Source organism: Toxorhynchites rutilus, chromosome 2, assembly GCF_029784135.1.
Source record: "Toxorhynchites rutilus septentrionalis strain SRP chromosome 2, ASM2978413v1, whole genome shotgun sequence".
Lineage (NCBI taxonomy): Eukaryota > Metazoa > Arthropoda > Insecta > Diptera > Culicidae > Toxorhynchites > Toxorhynchites rutilus.
Genome location: NC_073745.1, coordinates 16974471 through 17001043, shown reverse-complemented (window position 1 = coordinate 17001043; position 26573 = coordinate 16974471). Strand labels below are relative to the sequence as shown.

General features: G+C 39.7%; 1 protein-coding gene and 2 non-coding genes across 3 annotated transcripts; 1 reads left to right on the top strand and 2 right to left on the bottom strand.

Moving 5' to 3' along the window:
• The first annotated feature begins 2444 nt into the window (after positions 1–2444).
• LOC129765685 (uncharacterized) lies at positions 2445–9176 on the top strand. The gene is made up of 8 exons (XM_055766098.1): positions 2445–2544; positions 2600–5233; positions 5300–5529; positions 7524–7766; positions 7834–8358; positions 8414–8565; positions 8624–8779; positions 8850–9176. The coding sequence occupies exons 1-8, from the start codon at positions 2535–2537 to the stop codon at positions 9130–9132; spliced, it is 4233 nt and encodes a 1410-aa protein (XP_055622073.1). The 5' UTR covers positions 2445–2534; the 3' UTR covers positions 9133–9176.
• Positions 9177–9451: 275 nt separating this feature from the next.
• Trnat-cgu (transfer RNA threonine (anticodon CGU)) lies at positions 9452–9523 on the bottom strand. The gene has a single exon. It is a non-coding gene; the product is annotated as a tRNA-Thr (tRNA).
• Positions 9524–16405: 6882 nt separating this feature from the next.
• Trnat-cgu (transfer RNA threonine (anticodon CGU)) lies at positions 16406–16477 on the bottom strand. Its single transcript has one exon. It is a non-coding gene; the product is annotated as a tRNA-Thr (tRNA).
• Between the last annotated feature and the right edge of the window lie 10096 nt (positions 16478–26573).

Genomic DNA, 26573 nt, shown 5'->3' with positions numbered 1-26573 from the left:
TAACAAGTTTATCATGCATTTCAATGCTCCCAAAATTTGATAGGAAGGCTTCTATTTGTTTATATATATTTAAAAGTTTCAAAGATTTTCATATTAATCAAACGTAGTTTTCATCGTTTATTTTAAAGCTTCAAAGATTTTTTTATTAATCAAACGTAGTTTTCATGTTGAAATACATTTTTAATGTTGCTCATTTTAACATTTTATTGTGTTATCCGCGGTGACCTTGCTGCTCAGTTTCGCGAAACTCAGGGAAAATTGTAGCAAAATACAATTATTTAAAGAGAAATGCCATATACTATATACTTATTTATGAATTATTGACAAAAATGAAACTGTAGAGATATGTCTGGCGAAACAAAAAACAAATCAGTCGATACATCAGCTAGTTTAAATAAATAAGACTAAGGTGAAATTGGCTCAGAGTGCACACGTAAATTTGATTGTACGATAACTGCCGAAGAGAAACATACAATTTTGTTCGATAGAAACTGGCGAATTCGAACGAAGCAAGGGGGAGCAATGTAACCACACCAATACAACTCAATGTGGTTGTTTACTTTCACTATTGCATACAATTCGTATGACCACTTTTCTGCATCCAGTGTCACCGCCGCCTAAGCTATAACCAGCGTTGCCAATGTTCCAGTTTAAACTGGATTCTTCCAGTTTTTTCCAGTCAAACAGTTAAACCCCAAAATCTTCCAGTTTTTTAGAATATTTTCCAGTTTTATCCAGTTTTTTATATGTGTGGTTCAGTTTTACCAATTTCATGTAAAATAATTTCACAATGCATAAATATTATCCCTCCTTCACCTTTCCTTTTCCTTGACTAAATTTGTTTTTTGACATTTTCGATCGACGTTCGATCTATCCAAGGTGTATTTACTTTGGATCGATCTTTATTTTCTCACATACTCTCAATGTTATTTTTCTCCTGCTTACACTTCCGAATTCAATACGGTTAGCCCGTAGTGCGTGTGGTGACTACGCAAGCAACAACGTGCTACTTTCTCTTTGAGTTTATATAAATATTATGTGTTCTAGGTTCTCCAAAACATTCTGAAATCAAGACCAACTGATCTACCATTTCAACAACGAATTGTGCAATGTTCATAACAAGATATATTACCCAAAATGGTTAAAGGAACCTGCGAACATGGTCAAAAGAAACACTACAAAAATATCAAAATTCGAGGAAAAGAACAGAGGATTGAGATTAGATTTGATGCAGTGATCTAGAATCAGAAACCTTGTCCCCATGCATCTCAATTAATCACATTGTCGAGCAATTAATACGAGATTTTTCAAGTTTTATCCAAATAAAACCTATTTTCTAGGGGTTCAAGAAGAAAAGATTCTCAAATATTGTTTTACAGTAATGTTCGAGTTATTTTGATCAGCTCGAATCAATGGTTTATTTCGCTATTTTATGAACTATAGTAGAATCCGTTTATTATGATTCCGCTTATACTGACCTACCACCTATTCTTACGTAATTACACAGCGAAGTTTGGTTTTTATATAAAATTCTTTTAAAACAGCCGAATATAATGACTTCTTAATAAGATATTTACGTAAAAAATGGGTTTTTCACAAAACGCTTTGTATGACGTCCGCTTATTATTACCTTCTTTCGATAGAATGTCATCGGATTCCACTGTACATATAAATACACGAAGCTTCGAAATAATTCTATTTCTCAAGCCCTGGAGTAGGTTAAAAAATGATTTCAAATATATCAAAGCTGAACTTCTTGAAATAAGACGATTTTTCAGGATCCAGCTTTCTTTCAGTTTTTTCAAGAGCAATCTTCCAGTTTTTTGAAAAATATTATTGGCAACCCTGGCTATAACCATTTTCCTGTGAATACCCTTAGAAAAATCCTCGGTCGAAAACTACTAAATACATTTGGTAATGCAAAATTAGTAGAATGTACAAATTTTTTGTACATATTGTCAACAAACCCGCATCCCTACCAGAGATTAGTATATTTTACTCGATAACATTAGTAAGCTTGGATATTGTCATATCTGAAAATTGGTGAGAAAAGCGCGTATTAACAATTTTCATTGTTCCCATAAGGCAATACGGAGGTATAATAAGGATATAATGCTGATACGTGCATTTTCGGCGAGAAAATGTAGCCGATATTGGGCTTCCGAATCATGGTTCTTCTTGACATATGTGTTTATTAGTACGGTCGAAAATGACTATAGATTGATAGTATTTACCAAAAAATTCGTTATATTTACTAATTATTTCTCTCATTGTATGAATTCATGAGAATTTCTGAAATTGTCGAGAGTTTGTTTCAGTGCAAATATTATAAGCGCCGCATTGAAAACACGCGGCGCGTCAAAAAACCGATCAAAACAAAACGAAGCAAAAGCAGAGAGCATACTGTTTACCAATTTCTCTCCGGATCGGTTTGACAGTTGTTTGTTGTTATTCGGGAAACGCACGTGAGTTTGTTGCGCTCCCGCATTTCGGTTATTTGAAATAGTTTTTTTTTATATTCGAATCGTATTAAAATGAAGGAAGGTGGGTTTAAATATAATTCACAAATGTACCATATACCAATTTTATTCATCCCTAGAAATTCTCAAACGCCTGGATAGAGAGGAGAATGAGTTCAACGTGAATTTGGCATACGGCATGAAACTGTGGCGATCAAACAGCTTTTACTACATGTCCAAGTACGAAGTCGTATTTGATTATTTTCTTGATGGAGTGTGCAAATTTCAGCAGCAAAAGATATCATCGCTAAGTGAGGAGGAGTTTTGTGGAAAATGGCGAATTGTGAACGAATTTCTGGCTCTGCCATGCCCCTCGAACGCTCTTCCGGCGGGGGTTATTTCAAAGCTAATCCAGATGCTGTCCAAACTAGACAACGAGAAGAACCCGTTTCACTCCAGGACTCTGCTGGAGACATTTTTTATCGTGTCTTTCGATAACAAATACAAGAATTTCTATAAGTTTGACTATTTGAGATATGGTGAAGCCTTGAAATGTGCTCTAGGTTATTATAAGAAGTATCTTGAGGTACATTTTGACAAGACGCAAGATGAGGAAACAATCAAAAGGATTTTGGCCGATATTAACATTTACATAAAAATAGCAGGCGAAGAAAAAAAATGGCAAACGGCATTCACGTCCGCTCTGCCCTGTATATGCGACGTTATTCTCCAGCTGAAATCCAACGGACTCGATTACCAGGAGGATCTGTTGGAGCTTCTAAAACAGGTATATTTTCAGGATGGGAAAGAATCGTTGTACAACAAAGTTGCCGATCTATCGAAGAAACATCTCCTGATGAACCATTTCGACGCAACAAAGCTACCGCTTCACGCGATTGCTTTGTTGGTGGAGGGATATTTGAGGGCCTATCGGGAAATCAAGCTGGACATTCTGCTGTTCCTCAAATATATCTTGCTCCGGGTTTTTGTGGATCACGAAAAGTCGCTGCTCTCGGATGTTCACCAAATATTTCAGCTGACAAATTACGTTTTCTATTTGTTGAGAAAATATTTCATCAAAGTAGACCAGAAATTGGTTCAGGATTTTGATTTCACGGGAATGTTCACCATCAAGCTGAAAGAGTTTCTGGAAAAGTATGGAACATCGGAGCCGCATTTGAGGGATATATTTTCCCTGGTGTGCACCATCAATGATTATAATCCGCTCATCCTGGAAAAGAGCATTTTCGATATCACGTTGAAAACGATGTTTGTCGCGAAGGGACCGGAAAGTTCGAAGCAATTCCAGGCGATGATTGTATCGATGATCGGGATGTATATGAAACTTAATCGGAGTGAAAATTTGCGAGAGGAATTCTTCCAGAAGCTGGACGATTATCTGGGTGAGAATGATTTGAACGGTGCGATCAAAGCTTTAAGAAAAGGATCCAAGAAGAGAAAATCAATGATTGCTTCCGAAACTTCTCAGAAACGAAGGAAAACTGACGATGGAGAGCAAGAAGTCGAAGTGCAAAGTGTCGACAGTGGATTCTATTTCAAAGTACTGTACTCTTCGGGTGATGAAGCCACCGGAAGTCGTGTTTTTCGCTTGCATCTGCAGGATCAGTTCAAATCTATCTCGTTCGCGTGGCCTGACGCGAACGGAGCGTTGTCCCAAGCTATGATGGACTACATAAAAGGTTTGCTGACGAAACGAAGTTTTATCTTCTGGCGAAAAATGCAGGATTATCTATCGGATGTCTTGGAAGCACTTGAGGAGGATCAGTCCGAGGCAGAGTTGTTCAAGCTGGAACTCGCCACCTGCTGGATGTGTTACTTTTTCGCAGGTAACACTCTCATCGAGCAGACTAATTTATTCTGGGAAAAGTTGAACAAGTATTTCGCGGGATTTGACGAAATCCTTTCAAATTTTGGAAGTCTGATTTTGAACGGAACGCTCCGAGATTCACGAGTATTCTCATCGTATCTAAATTTGGTGTATTTCTACGGAAACTATCGTCTGCTTGTTCATTATTATCATCCAGACTCGATAGAGGATAGCCAGAATCACCTCATCCATCAATTCCTCGAAGCCGATGAATGGAAGCAGCTGAAAGAAGTGGTACCTTCCTGCGAACGATCGCGTCTAGATCGTATAATGCTGCAAAAAGTTCGAGCCGCGCAACTAACGAATGAACCATTCGATTCAGCTCAACAGACCCAGCTTGTGGATAAGATTCTTGAACATACAGAATTTGACCAAATTCGTTGGTTATTGCTAGATAGATCCACGAATTGCTGGTTTTTAAAGCTCATTAACGTCCAACAGAAAGCTTCGCTTGTAAATCAATTACTGCGAAACGGGTGCTTCGAGGAGATAAAATGCATCGTTTCACAACTCGAAGATGATTACACTCTATTGCAAGTGATTATTGTTTCCATCTATCAACAAATAGTCGAAACTCTTGCTGAGAATAAAGCGTCCGTCGCGAAAAAGTTCTCGTTCGAAGATATATTTGAAATTGATGCAGACAAAATCATGGGACGAGTACGGAAGTTACTGGAGAAAAAAGCCGAAAAGAGAGACGAGTCTGTTTCAGTTAAAATCCCAGATGATCTGAATAATCTCCTGGAGGTATTGAGCCACATAAAAATAGACGAAACTCCGGATGATATAAAAACAATTATAGTTGGCATAAATATTTTGATTTTCGCCGATTTGTTTGGCTGCGGTGAAGATGCGATTGTCAGTTGTCACAAAAATATACTCTGCAGTAAGTTCGCTTCCCCTTACAGCTCATCAAAGAATTGAAAGTAAAAATAAAGTCTTTGTTTTGTAGAGCAATTAACCTTCGGAATGGTTCCCAACCTGTTCAAATTTCTGGATGTAGAAACACTTCTGACAGTTTTCGGTCACTCCTCAGCATTTACAGTAACGGTATTCCGACAAACTGCCATCTTCCTAACGGACGAGTCCTTTGAAACGTTTCGGCTTATTTTGGAGCGCTTCCTGCAGCAAGGCGAGGAACGATTTGGTTTGGTGCTTCTCATTTTCAACTGTCTTCAGAAGGTAAGTGTTAAATCTTTCTATCACACCAGAGTTGTGGTGAGCAGAGCGATCTTTTCTCGGTTGTGCGTAAAATAGAGAAGGACGTGATGTTTTATCTTCACTCTCTGACACGCTTACGGACATGCGAGATCACACAACTGCTCAGATAGCGCGCTAAGGTGCGATATGGAAGATTTGAAACAAAGTATAAATATGATTCTTGAAAAATTGATATGTGGGAAATTGGATTCTATGACTAGTTTAGTTTTAACATTTAACGCACAAACTAATGACTTGCTCCATGAACCTGGTACAATTATTTCTTAATCGCACCAGATTATTTTGTACTAAAAGTTAAACAAATTAATTGGTCTGTTTTTTTTGTTTCTTACTAATTTGTGTTCAACGCTATTTTAACGAACTTGTACCTCGTCGCACGCATCGTTAACCACTGAACTGGAATATTATCGAGCACTAGCTGATCCAGCAAACTTCGTCTGGCCCAAAATTGATATTCTGTTATCAATACCTCCAAATATTCTCGTCTTCTTACTAAACGCACGTTCATGGGTCCAATCGCAGAACATTGTTCATTGATTGATCTTCTAATTAACATTTACAATATTCTTTTACTATAAATTTACTAGTACTTCTAGGAAAACTCGCCACCGTGATATCAAATTATTTTGAGACACAATTCTCGTTAAAAAATTTTCAATCACTTGCAAATAACATGTTTCTCCGTTAGATGGAATACATGTTTGATATAAAAATATAATAAAATAAAGATAGCTCAAATCGGACGCTTCCTTACTAAAGTTTTGCGCGTACCAACACATTTGGCGATCCATTCTCATTTATATAGACATCAAACATCAAATGGACTAACAACACTTATCATGATATAATTGTAGAACATATGGGAATTCAATTTTCCGCCTTTTCCCATTTTCCTTTAGTGTTTTTCGAAAATTTTCATTTGTCATGTTTGATTCGAATATGGAATACGGTTTTCCAAAGAAGGGAGTGATGTCATACCATCATAGGAATATTGATTGTACTGTAAAATCCTCACATTCCAATTTTAATTCCATTTGTTTGATTAGCTCTCGAGTTATGCAAAAAATTGAGAGGGGGAGGGGTGCGAACCACCATAGAAACATTTATTGCCCTCTCAAACCTCCATATGCCATATAAGGTTCCATATGCTTAATTATTTCTCGAGTTATGCAAGCACCAGATCCAAAACAACCCTCCCCTCACCCCCTTTGATAAGGAGGAGGAATGTTCAACCACCTTTGAAACATTTCGCGCCCCCATGCCAAATTTAGTTCCGTTTACTTAATTAGTTCTGGACTTAGGAATGTCCAATCACCATAAAAACTTTTGATGTCCCCTAAAACCTCCACATGCTAAATTTGGTTCCGTTTTATTGATTAAATCTCGAGTTCTGCATAAATGACAAACAATGACAACAACCAGCTGCAACAATGCACGTGCTGCCGTGGCCGAATGGTTAGCCTCACACATTATCATGCCGACGGTTCGGGTTCGATTCCTGGTGTGGTCGGGAATTTTTTTGTCAAAAAAATTCTTTCGACTTGCACTGTGGTCACGCGTATTCTAGAGCTTGCCACTCCAGAATACATTTAAGGCGTGTTATTCGGCATAGAAATATCAACTAAGTACTACTAATAATGACGCAAGTAATACATACGTTGAGAAGGCAAAAGTTCCAATGGGAACGTTAGTGCCGTCCAAGAAAAAGAAGCTCCAACAATGCCACCAATGTAATGAAATATTGTGCGGAAGCAAAAATTCCATTTATATTCAAATTCTGTTCCAAAATTCGTCGTGGAGAGCCAGATCGCGCTTTTTTCGTTTGCTAAATTGATTTCAATGCTGAAATATCTTCTAGATAACTCGTCTTCCTCAAACCTCTGTGGGAAAAGGAGGCGGGACCATCATCATCATCATCTATTGTCAGGTTTTCTCTAATATTTTCTGGATTTCAGAATAACGCCAACAAACGAAAACTTGTGGAAACGGAAAAACTAAGCGAGTTGCTTTCTAGTTATGTTAGTGCAATTGAAGCGTTTATCGCAGGCAAAACAGCGAAAAAGCTAAGGAAATCAGAGCCTGATACATTTAACAATGCCCTCAAGGCGTGCTCTTTGATCATCCGCTATAAAGCAGACAAGAAGCAGGAACTGTCTGATGACCTCCGAGAAATCGTTCTACAATATCTCGACCAAGCGGTAAGTCTGAAAAATTCGCACCAAATATACTAAGATTTCAACTCGAATATTTTCCAATTTCGTTCAGTTGAGAGTCAGCGGCAACTCTGCAAGCGAGCTGCTCACCAAAGCCCTCCAGCACAAAGATTACCTCAAGCTGACCCCAGAGCGAATAGAAGCCATCGTCGAAAATCGATGGTCCGGATTTCTGGTGCGCCTACGGGAAGAGGTTTGTGGCAGCAGCACAGAGGACAACGAAACCGACATTGACGGCAACTTGCAGATACAGAATGTGAAAATCTTTGTCAACTTCCTCACTCACCACCAACCGACGGCGAAATTCGCGAAGCGAATGGTTCAACTTGAGAGTGATGTTACCACCGACAAGAGTTATGTCGCGAAGCAGATTAAGTTGAGAGTTTATTCTACTTTTGCGAGGAATGCGTTCGCGTCCGGAGTGTCCCAGGAAATAGAAAAGAGCTTTGTGAGATCGTTCGGAAACATGGTAGCGAATGAGATCCTTCCATTGTGTGTTTTGAAAGTATTCTTCGAAGACAACGGATGCTTGCAGGAGATTCTGAAATGTTTTTCCGCCTTTGTGTCGAACCCTAAGGTAGGTTATGATGTGTGTTGCATTTTTCGCATTTAAGTAATGATTCAAATTACAGCTAACGCTGGTGCCTTCTGTCATGGACAACATGCTGGAATTCTTGAGTAGCATCAATATAAGGAAATACACCATAGTCGATGGGGATGAAACCACATTTTATCATCTTCATCGGTCAATCAGCGACGTGTTATATCTGCTAATAATCACAAGGTAAGTATCGGTAATATATGCGTCAGAGTGTCATCGTTTCAATCACTGGTAATTTCAGACCAAACTATGTACTAAACAGGCTGCCGCATTATTTCTACGTTTACAATGGATTGGTGGCATCAGTCATCTGTTACAAGGAGGAGCGACCAATTGAGAAACCTTTGAATAGTTTTGAGATCCTAACCTTATCAGATCTTCTACTGCCACTGGAAAAGTTTGTTTTCACATTTCCATAATGGTAGTGATGAATAACTCTACCAAAACCTTTTTTTTCTTTCTTTCAGGATCATGAGTCTTGCAGAGAAAAAGGTTGAAACCAATCTACGCATCTTAGCGCCTTACATATTGGTTCAGATTATCAGCTATATCATTGCGTCCAAGCGCTCGACTACTCTTCACGAGAGGATCTCCCGAAGCGTGTTCAATATTTGCTATGGACTAATTGGGATGTACGATAAACACTCCTCCGGGTACATCCTACGGACGTGCGATGAAGCATCGAAGAACGTTTACGCGGAAATGGTGAAGGGCTTCCACAAATATCGCTCGTTTAGGGGTAAAGTTTAAGAGTAGGTCTAACGTTTATATCGACAAAGTTTAAAATTATATTCTTATGAAGTCGAGTACTACAAAGTGTTTCATTGCTTTTGAGAAATTTAAACCAACAAAATAATACAAGAACTGTTTCATGTGTTTTAATTACATATCCAGGATGTATTTTTTCGCTTGGGAAAGTGATTGACGAAATTCCTCCACTGCGATCATTATTTTATTTTACTGGTGGATTGATTCTGTTCTCAATCAATTTATGAGTCTACATTTTCTTCGTTATAGAAAACTTCTTGTGTTAGGGTTTATTTATTCTATTCTAAAATATTTCGTGGAGTGCCTCCTGTGAGGATTGAACTCACGACCGCTGGTTTACGAGACCAGCGCTCTACCACTGAGCTAAAGAGGCTTCATTTGTTCGGATTCCACGAATGAGATCGTTTCCTTCGGTGTGGATGAAACGAAGGCGAGCCATCGGTAGGTCTTGTTAGATTCTTGGCAAACCAAGGATTTAACCATCAAGTGTAGAAAACACGGGTTATTTCGTGATTCATCCGTAACAAACGAAACGCGAAACACGAGTAAACTCTTGAGCGGTCCGCAATGGTTTAACTACGTACACTGTTTTTCCAGAAGTAAAACATTTGACACTTTTTGACAGATCAAGTTTGGTTTTATATTTGTACAAACACCATTTTGTTTGCCACTCTTCAATTATCGACAGGGCCAAATAATGTCAAACATCGACCATCGAAAAAAATTACTGAAATATTAGGGGTAACCTCGTATTGGAGGTGATTTTAACCTGTAATTCGACATTCGCGATAATAGTGGTACAATGTCGACGCTTGGTGGCGACTTTCAAAGTTGGGCCATAATGTGGGCCCCGAACTCGATGTTTACAATAATGTCTAATTAGAGATAAAAATGTCCAATTAAGGTGAAGGTGGAAGGAAGCCACAAATGGCTGCCTCAATGACGCTCATTTCTTCCATCGTTTTCGCACACTTCCCATCAAGTAATATCAACCAAAATCTAATCGATTACTAACAAGACATTACATTTTCATTTGTCGTCGCAATGTATAGTGGAAAACGTCGGAAAACTCGAGCTAGTGCTCTGGAAGTTATATTTTCATTTTTCAATTTTCGGCAACGGTTTTGTTTGTATTCGTAAAAGCATCGTAATTTCTTCGACACTGATGCCAGACAACATCATCGAAACAGCTATAAAACCACTCAATAAAATGTTATTCCTGAGTCATAGCGTTTCATGTCATGAAAATCAATAGAATAAAATTGTGTTGATATCAATACAATTATTTTTTTCACGTTTAATGGGTCTATAATGTAAGTTTTAGCAACTTTAACAATGGGTAAGAAAATTGTATTGCAGAGCTCGGAACACTGCCACGGCTGCCTATGTTTTCAAAAACAGTAAACGGAAAAGTATTACATTCAATCCAAATGCCTCGGCCAACGAAGAGAAGGGTTAAGGCTCTCCAACGTGAATATGTGAAAACAATACGATCGACGAAGGAAAATATTAAGGAATTATCAGTTACTGTGACGGAAGGACTAGTTAATACCAAAAGAACCCCAATTCGCGTATGATCAGAATTTTACTTCATATGCAAATGCACCTTCTATATATATATATATATATATATATATATATATATATATATATATATATATATATATATATATATATATATATATATATATATATATATATATATATATATATATATATATATATATATATATATATATATATATATATATATATAAAACCATATATATATATATATATATATATATATTTGCAATTGTTCATCAGAAAACATATCGTTCATACATTTTACTTTAGTATTGAATTGTTATTTTTTTCAAATGTATTCAAAGACTCGTGCCAATGAAACGCAACACAGGACCTGATCACGAACATCACTACCACGTACGCTTTCACGTCACTTACACTTCACTTAATCTTTTTGTGTCTATCATCATTGTCACGGATAGTTACGTGTAAAAATGAACTCCGTGAAGTGAAAGTGTTCATTCTCGTTTATAAGAGACATGTTGGTTGCATAATGTCGGGTGTTTGAACGTTGTGTCGGTTGCATAATTTTGGACGTTTGAACGTTTTGTAGGTTAATACAGCATATAAGATAATACTCCATTTAATTAATCGTATATTTTAAAACAAATTTGCGATTATACCTCCATGATTAGTTTTCTGAATCAAATGCTGGCTCAAAGATGAGAAGGAATACTTGGTTGCTCGGGAATAATGTAGTTGTTGAACATTTGGGAATGTAATTTTACGCTAGAGATAAAACATGACTATTTTGTTTAATAATCAAAATGTCGCATACTCTTGTATTATACTCTGTCTTACTCGTTTGAATAGTGAGAAATATTTAGAATCATTTTTTATGAACCGTTTCTACAATTTTGATGAATAATAATATCTTCTATATATCAGAACAAACCCGAATTTATCCACTTCACGATCAGTATAATCTGAGCTACTCCCATATGCGATTCTGAAGTTTAATCATCTTATCCTTCCCATTCTCGTGTAATTTGATATACGGGACATGAGGTTTGATTTAATTATTTAAACAGAAACTCTGCAATGTTGGAAAAAGTTCACAGTTATTATTCTATATTCAAAATATCAACAAATCAATATTATACATAATCAATCATAATGATCGTATTTGGGACAGTGACCTCCATTGCTATTTTATGGTGTTGCAACTCTCTCTTAGTCTAATCCTAAAAATAGAAACAAAAAATATCTGTTCATTCAGGACAATCGGAAGTAGACCTTCACCATGTTTCAATGGGCCTACGGGAACTACATTTTAAATCCTTAATTACATCCTATAGCACATTTACAGAATCCAAATAAACCAAATAAACAAATTTTCGTTCTCTGGATACGTCAGCATTTCGTTCTAAAAATGCCACCAGGCGGGTAAATTGCTGTTTGTTTATCTTCTGTTTCTCAAACAAGACAAGATTTAAAATGTTAGCAAAAAAGCTAAATAAATACGAAATTGATCTTACTCCATTCCACGTGACTAGAAAATCGCCATTTTACGATGTGGTATGTATATTTTGAAGAATGGCTTGGTATAAGTATTGTACTTTATTTTTTCGCGACTAAGTAAACGATGAGTAGCATGTGTTGCGCAAAAAATACTGCAAATCCTTCTCGTATCGGCCTTACATCATCAATGATATCATCCAGCTTAATATAATATCGATTTCATCACCATTATCCACAGTGTGCATAACCTGTATGCATTATCAAACTCAAATTTATCGAATATTATCAATAACTTCGGTCCAATTGCGCGTTGAAACCATCGTAAACATACGAAGCCCTACCTTTCTTACCATATACTAACGACATTTAATGGTTGAAATGAATCTAAATGGAAATAAAATGAATAAACACTACAGAATATTGCATTTCAGTGCGTAGAATAAACAAACATCATCACTCTTGTGGTTCTGGGCTCTAATGTAGGTGTCACATGAGCTGATTCAGCTCTGCGTAAATTCGTCAATAGGGAAGTTCGCCACCACGCGGTGCAACCTGGGTAACGCTAAATGGACTACATACTGAGTGTCTGTACTTCAATCTAGGAACGGCTCAAACAGCGTCTGACTCAAAACAAGCGGCTGAACAAGGAATACTTTACTCCCATCAGTGGGATGTAGATATCGCGAACCCGGTAAGCTAGCCTACCAAAACCTAACTTATTACAAAAAAACGGGTGGGTTAGATTTATGATATAACCGCAAGATTGACGTGGGATTACCGTTGGCTTAGCTTAGTTTATTTTGTTTTCCGATGGTTTATATGCATCCATTTCTCAAATCATTCCCATCTTTCCATCAAATGCTCTAAGTTGCGCATGACATGATTTCTAATAGCAACAAGTTTCTACATGCAACTAAAAGCACAACACAGATATGTGCAACCGAAAAGGCAACTGTCCCATCACAAAGCAGGGAAACAAAAGGAATTCGAACAGTGAACGGCGTGTATTTGAGCTATTTTCTTGGGGGAAACTTTTTTTATGCGGTCCCTATCTACCGCATTTTTTTTCAAATTGTGTACGGAAAACGAATTCTTAAAGGTACTGGTGAAGTTCAGCACGTTTTTTATGTGATTTTTTTGTGCGGTTCCTATCCCCCGCACAAAAAAAGTTTGTCTATATTTGCAATGACAATTTCTCCAGGTATCTTGGTATTGATGACTGTGGAAACCGTAAATCGGGCCAATCAAAACATGACTATCAATGAAATTTGCGTGCGAGCGGTCTACTTTCGACTCGAATCGCGTCATCTCAGCGGCTTGTGCCACCTCGATTCCTTATCCTCGTTAAAAAATTGTAAGGGGTTGTATCTAAAGGGTGTGTCACATCAAATTGCATCACGGAAAAAACGCTGTAGAAATTTAATTTTTAGGAATTATATCTTCAGCTTTCGCTTATAATCAGATAAGAGTGTATAGATCACGTTGACCATGCTTCACTGTCAATTTTTCGTAAATTTGGAAAAATGTCGTCGAACGAAAAAGAGCGTCGTGAATTAATCCTGTGCACTCATTTCGAGAATCCGGAGTTGTCACATCGGTACATCGGTAAGATGCTGGGAATCGTCCAATCCACGGTCAGCAGAGTACTAAAACGATACTTCGAGAACCTAACCATCGACCGGAAGGTGAAGAACGGCAAAAATGGATGCTCCGTCAGTGAAAAAGATCACTAGCGCGTAGTTAAGCAGTTTAGACGTGATCCGAGAAGTTCGGTCCGGGATGTCGCCAATAAGCTGAATTTGTCAAGTTCATTCGTCCAGCGGACCAAGCAGCGGGAGGGCCTGCGTACATACAAGGTTCAGAAGGCTCCTAACCGCGACGAAAGGCAAAACATGGTGGGGAAGACGCGAGCCCGGAAGCTGTACACCGAAATGCTGACGAAGCCGCATTGCCTGGTAATGGACGACGAAACCTACGTCAAAGCGGACTTTCGTCAGCTGCCGGACCTGTTGTTCTTCTCCGCAGAGGACTAATTCAGCGTTCCGGAGGAGATTCGCAAGCAGAAACTATCCAAGTTTGCCAAAAAGTACATGGTGTGGCAAGCGATCTGCTCTTGCGGAAAGCGGAGCGCCCCCTTCGTGATGACCGGCACGGTAAACGGTCAGGTTTACCTTAAGGAGTGCCTACAGAAGCGCTTACTATTGAAGCAGCACGAGGGCCCGACCATCTTCTGGCCGGATCTCGCTTCGTGCCACTATTCAAAGGACGTGTTGAAGTGGTACGAAGCCAACGGGTTCACCTTCGTGCCAAAGGAAATGAACCCGCCCAACGCGCCGGAGCTTCGCCCAATAGAGAAATATTGGGCGATTATGAAGCAGGCCCTCCGGAAGAACCCAAAAGTTGTCAAATCGGAGGCGGACTTCAAGAGAAAATGGATTTCTGTACAAAAAAAACTACAACCTGACGTTGTACAGAACCTTATGGACGGGGTAAAGAGGAAGGTGTGAGCATACGGCCTTGGGCTCGAAGTATGAATAAAAAGAAAATGCCAAAAGTTGTTTAATAGTTTTTATTTTACTGTCTAAAATTTTCAAAAGGATCGGTCTACTGGGCGAATTTCTACAGCGTTTTTTTCGTGATGCAATTTGATGTGACACACCCTTTAGGACACGGCCGCATATTTTCGATGTAGAACTACGCAATTATATTATGCAATCCATTTGTTTACCACTTCGAATATTATTTTAGAATGCATCGAATTTTTTGTAATAGATTATGTTCTTCGTTACAAATAAATTTGATGATCGTCCTTCTACGTTTGATATGATGCCTAGGACTACCAAAATATGTGAACAAAAAAATTGTCAAACGATCATTGTATTTTACATTTCCCTCTGAAGTTATTGTATGTTTACGTAGTTCTCGAACCGCGAAAGTTCATTCATCTTTATTATCTGAAACGACGATTTTCCCAGATTTCTCAGTTTAAAAGTATGTTTTAGGGAAACATATTCCGGACTGCACAACGACAAGTGAGTACAAAAGTACTCAACACCAAAAAATACCCCAGACTTGCATGTATTTTCAAAGCGGATTCCCCCAGGCACATTGATTTTGAAGTCCGTGTTAGGGAAACACAGCTCAGTGGGAACAAAAATATCCCCGATTTGCATGTATATTAACAAAGCGGATCTCCATAACTACATCGCTTTTGAAGTCTGTGCTGGGGAAACCATAAATCGGGCCAATCAAAACTTGGCAGTTAGGGCGTTTAGATAACGCTTGACATTTTATAGTTATTGAATTGTTCATCTCATGAAAAATAACAGTTTATTAATTATGATAGACGCGTTGAAATATTTCCTACCAATTGATGCAAACATCTTTCCGATCTGTTAAGAAATGTTCGAGTTATAAGCATTCGAAATACGGGTATGGTTAGCACACAAATCGTCAGAACAAATGTATGGGAAAAAAGGAAGTTCTTCCAGTTTTCATGAATTTGAACCGTTTAGAGATTAGCGAATTGTTATGTATAGCATATCAAACAAATCTTAAAGAATGTACCAATCGATATGCGAATCATGATAATTTGTTCACGGTGAAAATAGTTATTAACGTTAACTTTATTTCATAAAAACGTGACCTGTTTTCTGATTTGGCACCCTTCCTGAAAGACGTAGTTCTACGTCAAAAATTAAATAGATTTTGAAAAAAATGAAAAAAAATAATTTATTATAGAAATTACGCTTTTTCCCGTGTCACAATATTTCTAGCCTAGTACTTTACATTATTACACTTTTTCTGAGCGGTTGTTTTCTTGAGCGATTTTTCCGGTTACGTAATTTTTATTGGTTCATGCGACAGAGAGATAAACAAAGATTTATTCACATCGAATTTGGAATAAATCGGTCCTATAGAACTTGAGATATCGTGTGCGCCAGCTTGAAAAAACTTAAAACGTGAATGTAGTTTTGTGTCAAGGCCCAACTAGCTTGGATATCGCGTTACTTAAATTGCTATAACTCGGTAAATAACACGATTTTTGGAAAGTTCTTTCAAGGGTTTTTCCTGAATGTCTAAACTTCAGAAATACGAAGAAAAAAATATTATTTCCAAATTTCTAGACTAGAAGAATACTCTCCCTTTTATGAAATAATCTCTCTTTTCTCTTTCTCTTTCCATCGTTCTTCACTTCATTATTTCCATTGTCAAAAATCCACCTATATGCCTCCTGTGAGGATTGAACTCACGACCGCTGGTTTACGAGACCAGCGCTCTACCACTGAGCTAAAGAGGCTGATATTAAAAAGTCGCTGTTAATCACATTTTTTTAAAAACATACCTTAACGTGGAAATCGTTGAAACTGTGAAAAATATAATTATTAAATAGTAGCAATGAAGATTTTTTTCAAAATAGTTCAATTATCAGACTCAATCATTTACCATCATCTTACCATCTGTAAATATAGAGTCAAATCCCAACTAAAAAAATTTTTTTGCTATATTAATAACTTTTAATTAATTAATAACTTTAATAATATCTATTAGATGGTATTAGTATTAGAATAGTTTGATTGGACAGGACTAGGATGGAATAGCTGGGGCGAGTGAGGTTGTTAGGTTTGACGAGGATTATAGGACACGACTCGAACAGTGATCTTTTCTTTTCATTTCAATTTCTTTTGAGAAAAAAGCGTTATGTCACAAACCTACTAGAAACATTATCACGCGGAAAAAACGTAATATGTCTGCCATACGAAAAATGTGCAATGTTTTTATCAATCTAACATTTCTGTCTAATTCTCCCGTCCTTTCCTGCATACACTTCTTCAACTATTCCTCTGGTCCAATGCTTCCGATTTTTTCCATTCGTAATGAACACTAGGTCCCCAGATTGAAGGGGCTTTAGATCGTCGAACCACTTCGTACGTTTGTTGATACTGGGCAGGTACTCTTTAGACCACCGCTCCCACATGCGATCTGCCAAATATTGAGACCTTTTATACGCATTTCGCAAAGCTTCAACTAATTCCACCGGCTTATCGAGTTGCACATCGTTGCCTAGAACTGTTCTCCGTAAGAAATGGTTGGGGGTTATTGCCTCCACCTCCGATGAATCTTGAGGAATGTAGGTTAACGGACGCGTGTTGATCATGTCCTCCGCTTCAATTAACGTCGTCTGAAGAATTTCGTCCGTAAGTTTCCTTCCATCGCAGAGAACGGTCATCGCCTCCTTGACGGACCTTACCATCCTTTCCCAGATGCCACCCATGTGCGGCGCACCTGGTGGATTGAGGTTCCATTTGGTTGTAGCACTCGTCACAATTTCTGCACAGTCGTTTGCCACCTGTTTCAAGATTTCCGATATCTCCTTGCTCGCTGCTTTAAAATTAGTCCCATTATCGGAAAAGAACTTTTCTGGACAACCTCGTCTACATATGAATCACATGATTGCCATCAAGCACGATTGCGACGAAAGAAAATAAGCAATCTCGAGATGGACAGCTCTGATGGTTAAGCACGTAAACAGTGCTATCCATCTTTTCTCGGTTCTTCTACCGATGCTTACCTCGACCGGTCCCAAGTAGTCCACACCGACTGCGCTGAACGGACGTAATTGCGGTGAAATACGTTGGATTGGTAGTGGTGCCATCATGGGGAAACGCGGACGACATCGTAAAACTTTACATTTCATGCAGCTTCGAGCGACCTGACCAATTACTGCGCGCAATTTCGGGATATGGAATTTCTGCCGGAGCTCGTTAAATACGGTTTCACGATTTGCATGACCAAATTTTTCGTGATAAAAATTAATCAGCTTTCTAGTTATGTCATGATTTCTGCACAGAATTATTGGATATTTTGTGTCAAAGGGAAGGGTTTCCGCAGCTTCCATCCTGCCTCCCACTCTGATGACACCATTTTGGTCCAGCACAGGAGTCAATTTTTAGAGAATACTGGATTTTTCGATCTGAATAAGAGGTTGACAGAGCTTCTTTTCTTGATTTCTTAACAATGTTGTTGTTTCATCTGGGAAATTCTCGCTTTGCACCTGTTTCCATAGAACAGTTTCTGCTGCGAACAGTTCGTATTGCTGAAGTGGTTTACAGTCTGTCAACAGATTTGCTCGAATCATGCTCCTCTGGTTTTCTGTAGCTCTGGACGTTAACAGAGGCTGGCCGTTCTTCTTGTGTCTGCAGTTGGCGAGGAATCGCAACACCATCTCCGTACTTCTCAATAACTTTGTCCAACGAGAGAACCTTTCTCCGTTGATCACCCCTTGAACTAATGTCACACCATGATGTAACACAAACAAACGGGCTTCTTCTGACGTCTGATCTATTGGTAAAGTCTGAACGGGCCAGTTTTTGTCGGATTCATACAGAAAGTTGGGCCCGGTGAACCAGGGACCGCAGCTTTGAAGAGGAGGGCCTTGCCCCCATTTAGTCAAAACGTCGGCAGCGTTCAACTTTGACGGAACCTAGCGCCATTCGGTCGGTCTTGTCAGCTCCACTATTTCGCCGATTCTGAACGCGACAAATTGCTTAAACTTGTGTTGGTCTGAACAAATCCAACTTAGCACAGTCTGTGAGTCGGTCCATAAGACCTAACGATCAAATTTGATGGAGTGGGTGGTGAGGATCGAGTGAAGCATCCTTGCTCCTAAAACTGCTGCCATCAGTTCTAAACGTGGAACCGATTGCCGCTTAAGCGGTGCGACTTTGCAACGTGACATGATTAATGAGCATATGATATGTTGCTCGTAGGTAACCGACACACCCATAGGCGTATTCACTAGCGTTCGTGAAAATGTGCAGCTCCACCGATTCGACATCCGACCAACGAAAATCCCTAAAATAACATCGTGGTATCCTGATCGCTTCCACCTGTGGTAGCAGACCAATCCATCGCTTCCACATCACCCAACAGTCGTCATCTATTGCTTCATCCCACGAACAGCCAGCCCGCCAAAGGCTTTGGACTAATATTTTTCCATGAACTGTGAAAGGAGCTAAGAGTCCTAAAGGATCGAAGAATCCCATGACGCAGCTAAGTACAGTCCTCTTTGTCGGCCGCTGGATACCTTTCAGGTATTCTTGAATATGTTTGCGATGCTCTGTAGAAAACGAGAATGTGTCTTGATCTGGACTCCATATGATACCTAACACCCTTTCGATTCCGGTCGACTTGATACGCCCGAAATAAATGTCTGGAGCCGCATCTGTCTCTCCCAAACTTCGACGAAACTCAGGTGAGTTCGACACCCAATTGCGGATCTCGAACCCTCCACGTGATTGGATGAAGGCCACTTCTTTGGCTCGACGGATCACTTCTTCCACAGTGTCAATGCTATCAAAATAGTCATCAACATAATGACGTTTGATGATTGCACCCGCAGCGTCCGGATATTCGGTTGCAAATTCCATCGCATTCTTATTTTTCACAAATTGGGCCGAGCATGGAGAACACTTCGACCCAAATGTTGCTACGTCCATTACGTAGATGCTTGGAGGATCTGATTTGTTCATCCGGAACACAAAACGTTGTGCTTGCTTATCAGCTGCGATGATATTTATTTGGTGGTACATTTCGCGTGTATCACCACCAAACGCGACTCTGTGCTCCCGAAATTCCGTCAGAACATTTATCAAGGGAACCAACAGATCCGGCCCGGACAATAGTAGCGAGTTTAAAGACACCCCTTCTACGACTGCGGCGGCATCCCACACCAGACGAACCTTTTCTGGTTTTCGAGGATGCAACACGACATTTAAAGGCAAATACCAAATTTTACCTGGATTAGTCTCCTGAATTTCTTGAGGAGTAGCCAGGTGGGCGTACCCGTTTCGTTGATAGTCCAAAATTTGCCTCTGAACGTTCTCATTGAGTATTGGATCTTTGTCTAATTTCCGTTCTAATTGTTTCATGCGTCTCACCGCCATAGGGAAGCTGTCGGGGAAGTTACAGTTACACTCCAAACAAGCCCAGTTTCGAAACGATTCTTTTTGTTGTACGTTCCAAAATGCCAAGGGCTCGTTCATCCTCTTTCGAGTCTCTCTTCACCGCCACTACCGATTCTTCCAGAGCATATTGAGTTTTTATAAGATCATGCAAACTTTCATTTGTAACGATGTCATGAAATCCTAGAAGACCAATTGCATTTGACGTGGATGGTTGCTTCGGGCCGTACACGGTCCAACCCAATTTGCAACGAACAGCGATAGGCTCTCCGGGTTCACCCATTTTTACTTCCAGTGGCGCGATAGAATCTATATTGTTGATCCCGATTAATAAACCAGGGCGAGCCTCTGCATACGACGTAATGGGAAGGTTCTGCAGATGCGCAAATTGTTTAACAATCGTTCCTGCGTTCAGTGATTGCTTTGGAAGACGCAGATTTTCTACAGTATGAACAGAATTTAACAGTATCTTTTCTTCGCCTGCTATGCCTGACGTCAATACGTTTATCCGCTCAGATCCTTTTTCTTCACGGGTTATATTCGCAGTTCAAAGTCATAGTTATCTTTTCTGGAACTCCAACGATACCCAATCTATCCACCAGCGACTTCTCTATCAGCGTGATCGAGGCGCCTTCATCCAAAAAGGCCAACGTTGTTATAGTCTTCGACCCGTAGTGCAGCTGCAATGGAATCATTCGGAAAAGTATGACGTCTGCAGCTTGAATGTGTGTAGTTGTTCCGATCGCACTTTCCACCGGGTGGAGCAATGGATTGTGCTGTTCTCTACAATCTCCAATATTACAACGAATTTTGAATTTACAGGTTGCATTTCCGTGGTCATTTAGGCAAATTTTGCAGAGTTTCCATTTCGTTACGATGACCATACGATTTGCATAAGTTAACCCGCGAAAGTCCTCACAGAATCACAAACGGTGATCTGTTCGCTGACATGCTTTACATGGCCTTTGCTTAGATTTCTCATTAGTGTTGTTATACTTATTAGTCACGACACCGTGGTTTTTTAGAAGCGAATGAACTGCAAAGTTTAAAGCCTCTTAAAAACAAAGAAAGAAAGAAAGAACCGTGGTTCAACAGAACTGCTTTCTCTTTAAATCCACTTTTATTACCGTCGCCGGTGCGCCCGTGGTGGCTACGAAAAGTGCCTGTAGCTTTCGGTTCATATTTCTGTTCCAAGCTTACATTTGCTTCGTACGCTTCATCCACGATTTGTGCGATAAAATCTGTAAACGTTCTCAACGTCACCTCTTGCTTACTCCTTTTATATCGAATCCATTCACGCTTATCACCGGCTGGAAGTTTATCAACCAAATCTTGGATTAATATCGGGTTAATAAGATGTTGCTGCAGACCTGCGGCCTCCAGGTGCTCACACAGCTGTTCAATGGCATTTCCGAAAGGAATGAAAGACATTAGTTTATCTGATTTCGGTGATTCAAGCTTTTTAATACGGTTGAGGTGACTTTGAAGTATTAGTTCCGGTTGACCGTAGAGTTGACGGAGTTTTTCAACGGCTTTTGGAACGGATCTCGGTACAATCAGTTGACCTCTCACGCTTTCCAGAGCAGGTCCTTTCAGGCTTTCCTGGAGCCTAACTAAACTTTAGACATCGGTGAAACCGCATGCCTCATTCGACGCTTGATACGTCCCATAAAAGAGCGGCCAGTCTTCTGGCTTCCCAGTGAACAGTGGCAACTTCATCGTTACTCCGCTGCGCGCTGCGAGCTGCCTTTTACTGGGGCCAGCACATTGTTGCCCCATCCCGTTCGGAACAGTGTTCTCAACCACATTTGGTAACGCTGTAGGAAGAATTTTATCGCAATTTTCACATTGTTCTTGATCGTCGTCGGAATCACAATTTGCATCTTCTTCGTCATCCTGTGCAACAGCTTTTTCTCCATATCGACTTCCAGTTGCGGTGTCCATAGTCAGCGTGTTCTGCGGAATTCGTGCTTGATCCAGTTTTGATTTTGATAAATTGTTCGTTGACGCATCCCGCAAACGTAGATCGTCAAGCTCCTGATCTACATGGTCCATGTCCCTTTGGAATGCCTGCCGCATAGCTTTCATGTTCTCGATATGTTCCATTTTCTGCTCCAGAGCACGTTCCAGCAATATTTTTTCTTGTTTCATTTCCGCTTCCCTAAACTCCTTTTCCATTTGTAATTGTTTCTCCATCAGCTCTAACTTGAACTTCATTTCCTTGTTTTTCAAAATCTTTTCCATTTCCAGCTCCTTCATCTTTTTCTTATGTTCTTCTTCCATAGCTTTTAATTTCAGCTCCTGAGTAGAAACCGAATCCGACGTCGTAGCATAAATTTGCTCCTTGAGAGTTTGTTTTTTATTCTCCACTCGCCTCAGGTATTTTCTTGCTGTCTCTTGGCAGACAGCTTCCTGACAGAACCATCGTTTCTCCTTCTTGATAGCGTCTGTCACTCCCACGCATCTGTAGTGAAACCATCGGTTACACGAGTCACATCCAATCATTGACTCATTCTCCGTTGACGTCTGTTCACAGGCCGCACAAGGCGTAAGCGTTCCAGTTTATCGAATCAGTGGTGAAGTTTTCTCATTTTTACTCCAGAAATATTGACGAAAATAAAAAATCAAGTCGGGTAAGACTGACACTCCACCGACAAAACACAAACATTTAGTTTTGGATACAATTTGATTATCTCCTCTTTATTTTATTAACAGATGCCCACTAACTACGTTTGCAAGTGCAACCAGATAACGTAATCCGAATCGGTCATTCCGAAAGCCGGAAGCTATTTTCGACATGAAAAAATAAGAAAAATTACAAGCTCTTCTAGGTGACTTTAGTCTAGCCTTTTTGTTAAATCAATTTTAAGCCTTATTTGAAGACCTCCAAAACTTAACGAGTACATTAACTTGAATTTTCAGTTAGTGTCCATCTTTCCCGACTCAATCTTATTTCTACAAAGATGCCGGACACATTCATTTTTCAAAATGTGGAAAGTGTGGATTTTTTTTTCAAATCATGATACAATAGTTTTGAATTGCAATGAATAATATATTTAAGAACAAAAATCAACCGGGCAAACGTATGCACCGTCGAGTGGAGCTTTCGCACTCGGTGCGGAAGTGTTTGGTTGCACCCCCTCCCTATTCGCTATCGTCGCTTTTTACAGGTAAACCTTTTTTTGTGCGCTGTATAGAAACCGCACAACAAAATCGCAATAAAATGGTACAAAATTTCAACAGTGGTTCTAGAAAATCGTGTTCGGTACACAATTTGAAAAAAAAAATTAGTAGTAGATTGGGACCGCATAAAAAAAGTTTCCCCAAGAGAAAAATTCAAATTAACGCTGTTCACCTTTCGATTTCCTTTTGTTTCCCTGCTTTGCGATGGGACAGTTTGGCTTTTGGGTTGCGCGTGTATGTGTTGTATTTTTAGTTGCATGTCGAAACTTGTTACTTTTAGAAATCATGTCATGCGTGACTTAGAGCATTTGATGGAAGGATGGGAATGATTTAAGAAGTGGATAATTTAGACGCAAATACACTTTTTTGCACTGAAATGCATATAAAACATCGAAACAAACTAATATATGTTTCTTTTCATGTAAAGGGTGTGTCACATCAAATTGCATCACGGAAAAAACGCTGTAGAAATTTAATTTTTAGGAATTATATCTTCAGCTTTCGCTTATAATCAGATAAGAGTGTATAGATCACGTTGGCCATGCTTCACTGTTAATTTTTCGTAAATTTGGAAAAATGTCGTCGAACGAAAAAGAGCGTCGTGAATTAATCCTGTGCACTCATTTCGAGAATCCGGAGTTGTCACATCGGGACATCGGTAAGATGCTGGGAATCGTCCAATCCACGGTCAGCAGAGTACTAAAACGATACTTCGAGAACCTAACCATCGACCGGAAGGTGAAGAACGGCAAAAATGGATGCTCCGTCAGTGAAAAAGATCACAAGCGCGTAGTTAAGCAGTTTAGACGTGATCCGAGAAGTTCGGTCCGGGATGTCGCCAATAAGCTGAATTTGTCAAGTTCATTCGTCCAGCGAACCAAGCAGCGGGAGGGCCTGTGTACATACAAGGTTCAGAAGGCTCCTAACCGCGACGAAAGGCAAAACATGGTGGGGAAGACGCGAGCCCGGAAGCTGTACACCGAAATGCTGACGAAGCCGCATTGCCTGGTAATGGACGACGAAACCTACGTCAAAGCGGACTTTCGTCAGCTGCCGGGCCTGTTGTTCTTCTCCGCAGAGGACAAATTCAGCGTTCCGGAGGAGATTCGCAAGCAGAAACTATCCAAGTTTGCCAAAAAGTACATGGTGTGGCAAGCGATCTGCTCTTGCGGAAAGCGGAGCGCCCCTTCGTGATGACCGGCACGGTGAACGGTCAGGTTTACCTTAAGGAGTGCCTACAGAAGCGCTTACTACTACTATTGAAGCAGCACGAGGGCCCGACCATCTTCTGGCCGGATCTCGCTTCGTGCCACTATTCAAAGGACGTGTTGGAGTGGTACTAAACCAACGGGGTCACCTTCGTGCCATAGGAAATGAACCCGCCCAACGCGCCGGAGCTTCGCCCAATAGAGAAATATTGGGCGATTATGAAGCAGGCCCTCCGGAAGAACCCAAAAGTTGTCAAATCGGAGGCGGACTTCAAGAGAAAATGGATTTCTGTTCAAAAAAAACTACAACCTGACGTTGTACAGAACCTTATGGACGGGGTAAAGAGGAAGGTGCGAGCATACGGGCTTGGGCTCGAAGTATGAATAAAAAGAAAATGCCAAAAGTTGTTTAATAGTTTTTATTTTACTGTCTAAAATTTTCAAAAGGATCGGTCTACTGGGCGAATTTCTACAGCGTTTTTTCCGTGATGCAATTTGATGTGACACACCCTTTACTGCACACAAAAAAAAATCGCACAAAAAACCGTACGAGAACAGAAAATCGCGCAAAAAAAGGTTTTCCTGTATATGATCGTAAACCAGTGAGTGGACAGACAACGTTTTAAGAAGGAGCAAAAAGAGCAATGAAGGTCATCAAGGACGGATTTTCTTTGTACAAAGCATCAAAGGGTTTGAAAATGCTCGAAAAACACTTAAGATTTTCATACAAAATTCGTCGGCCGCATCTGAACAATCACATAGTTTTTTCACTTCGGCAGGAACTGGAAATGATCAATTATATTCTCGACCTGCAAAATCACTTATATGGTTTGACATCACGTTTGACGTTTGATTGACTGAAACAATAAGCTTACTCATCCGTTCAATCTCAAAACTTGCTTAGCTGGTAGAGATTGGTTTGGCGGAATATCTAGGATATGCCACATGTTGGATAACGCCATCCTTTTGTGCCGTCAAATTTCGTTGCTGAAAAAGGAATTGCATGATCTCAATGCTCAATTTCTGATCTGACTTCTGGCCAAGATGAATGGATGCCGAGAGAAGAAATTTGATTTTGGACACCCACAATAAAAATCACGAAATCGCTGAGGGTGGCTAAATCGACAGTGTACACAGTGTTTTTTGTGAACGTACAAGTGTTGCTCTGATGAATCAGAGGACGCGTCTTAGTGGAACATATGATCGGGAGCCAAGGTTTCCAACCAAGGTTTTCGTCATAGACTTGAAAATGTATAGGGGAGAGTTCGGTGAAGTTTTGGCTAGATTTGGTAAGCTGCCACTACAGTCGAGGGGTGCTTCAGTGGTACCCACTGAATCGGTACGGAATCGATTACATTGAAAAAGACCTCCAGTTCCGCCCAATCGAAAAATCTTGGGCAATTGTGAAGCGGACTTGAGGAATAGGTGCCAAAGTGACTCGGGATGCAGCAGACATGAAGAGATCGTGGAATAAAATGGCCACTGAAGTTGACCAATAGAGAGTTCAAACTTTGATGGAGGATATCCGAAGAAAAGTACGAAAATTCATCAAAACTGTAAAGGAATTTTCACAATATTTTTTCCTGGAAGAACAAAAAAATATCTATATTTTGATATAAAAAACAATTTTTGTACTTTTAACCAATCCCGAGATACAACTGTTTTTATGATTCCGGATTCTAAATGAGTCAAGCTTTAATCGACAGCATAGAGGGAAACATCATGAGAAAGGTTGGCTTCATCTTCTAGCTGAATTTTTCCATCTTTATTTACTTACCTCGCCCAAACAGCACACAAAAAAGGAATATAAGCTATGTTCCTGAGTTCTTTGTTATGCTTCGATACAACGTACAATTTTGAAAGTGAAATGTACGTTATACCCAAGTTCCCCTGTGGTCACTATATTGGCATCAAAAATTAAAAAAAAAGCATCTTCACATATACCTTAATCAATTACTAAAATGTCCCAACGCCAAACTTTAATTCCAACATCCGAAAACAAATCACAAAGATCCGTTATTTTTATGCCCTCCAGAGTAGT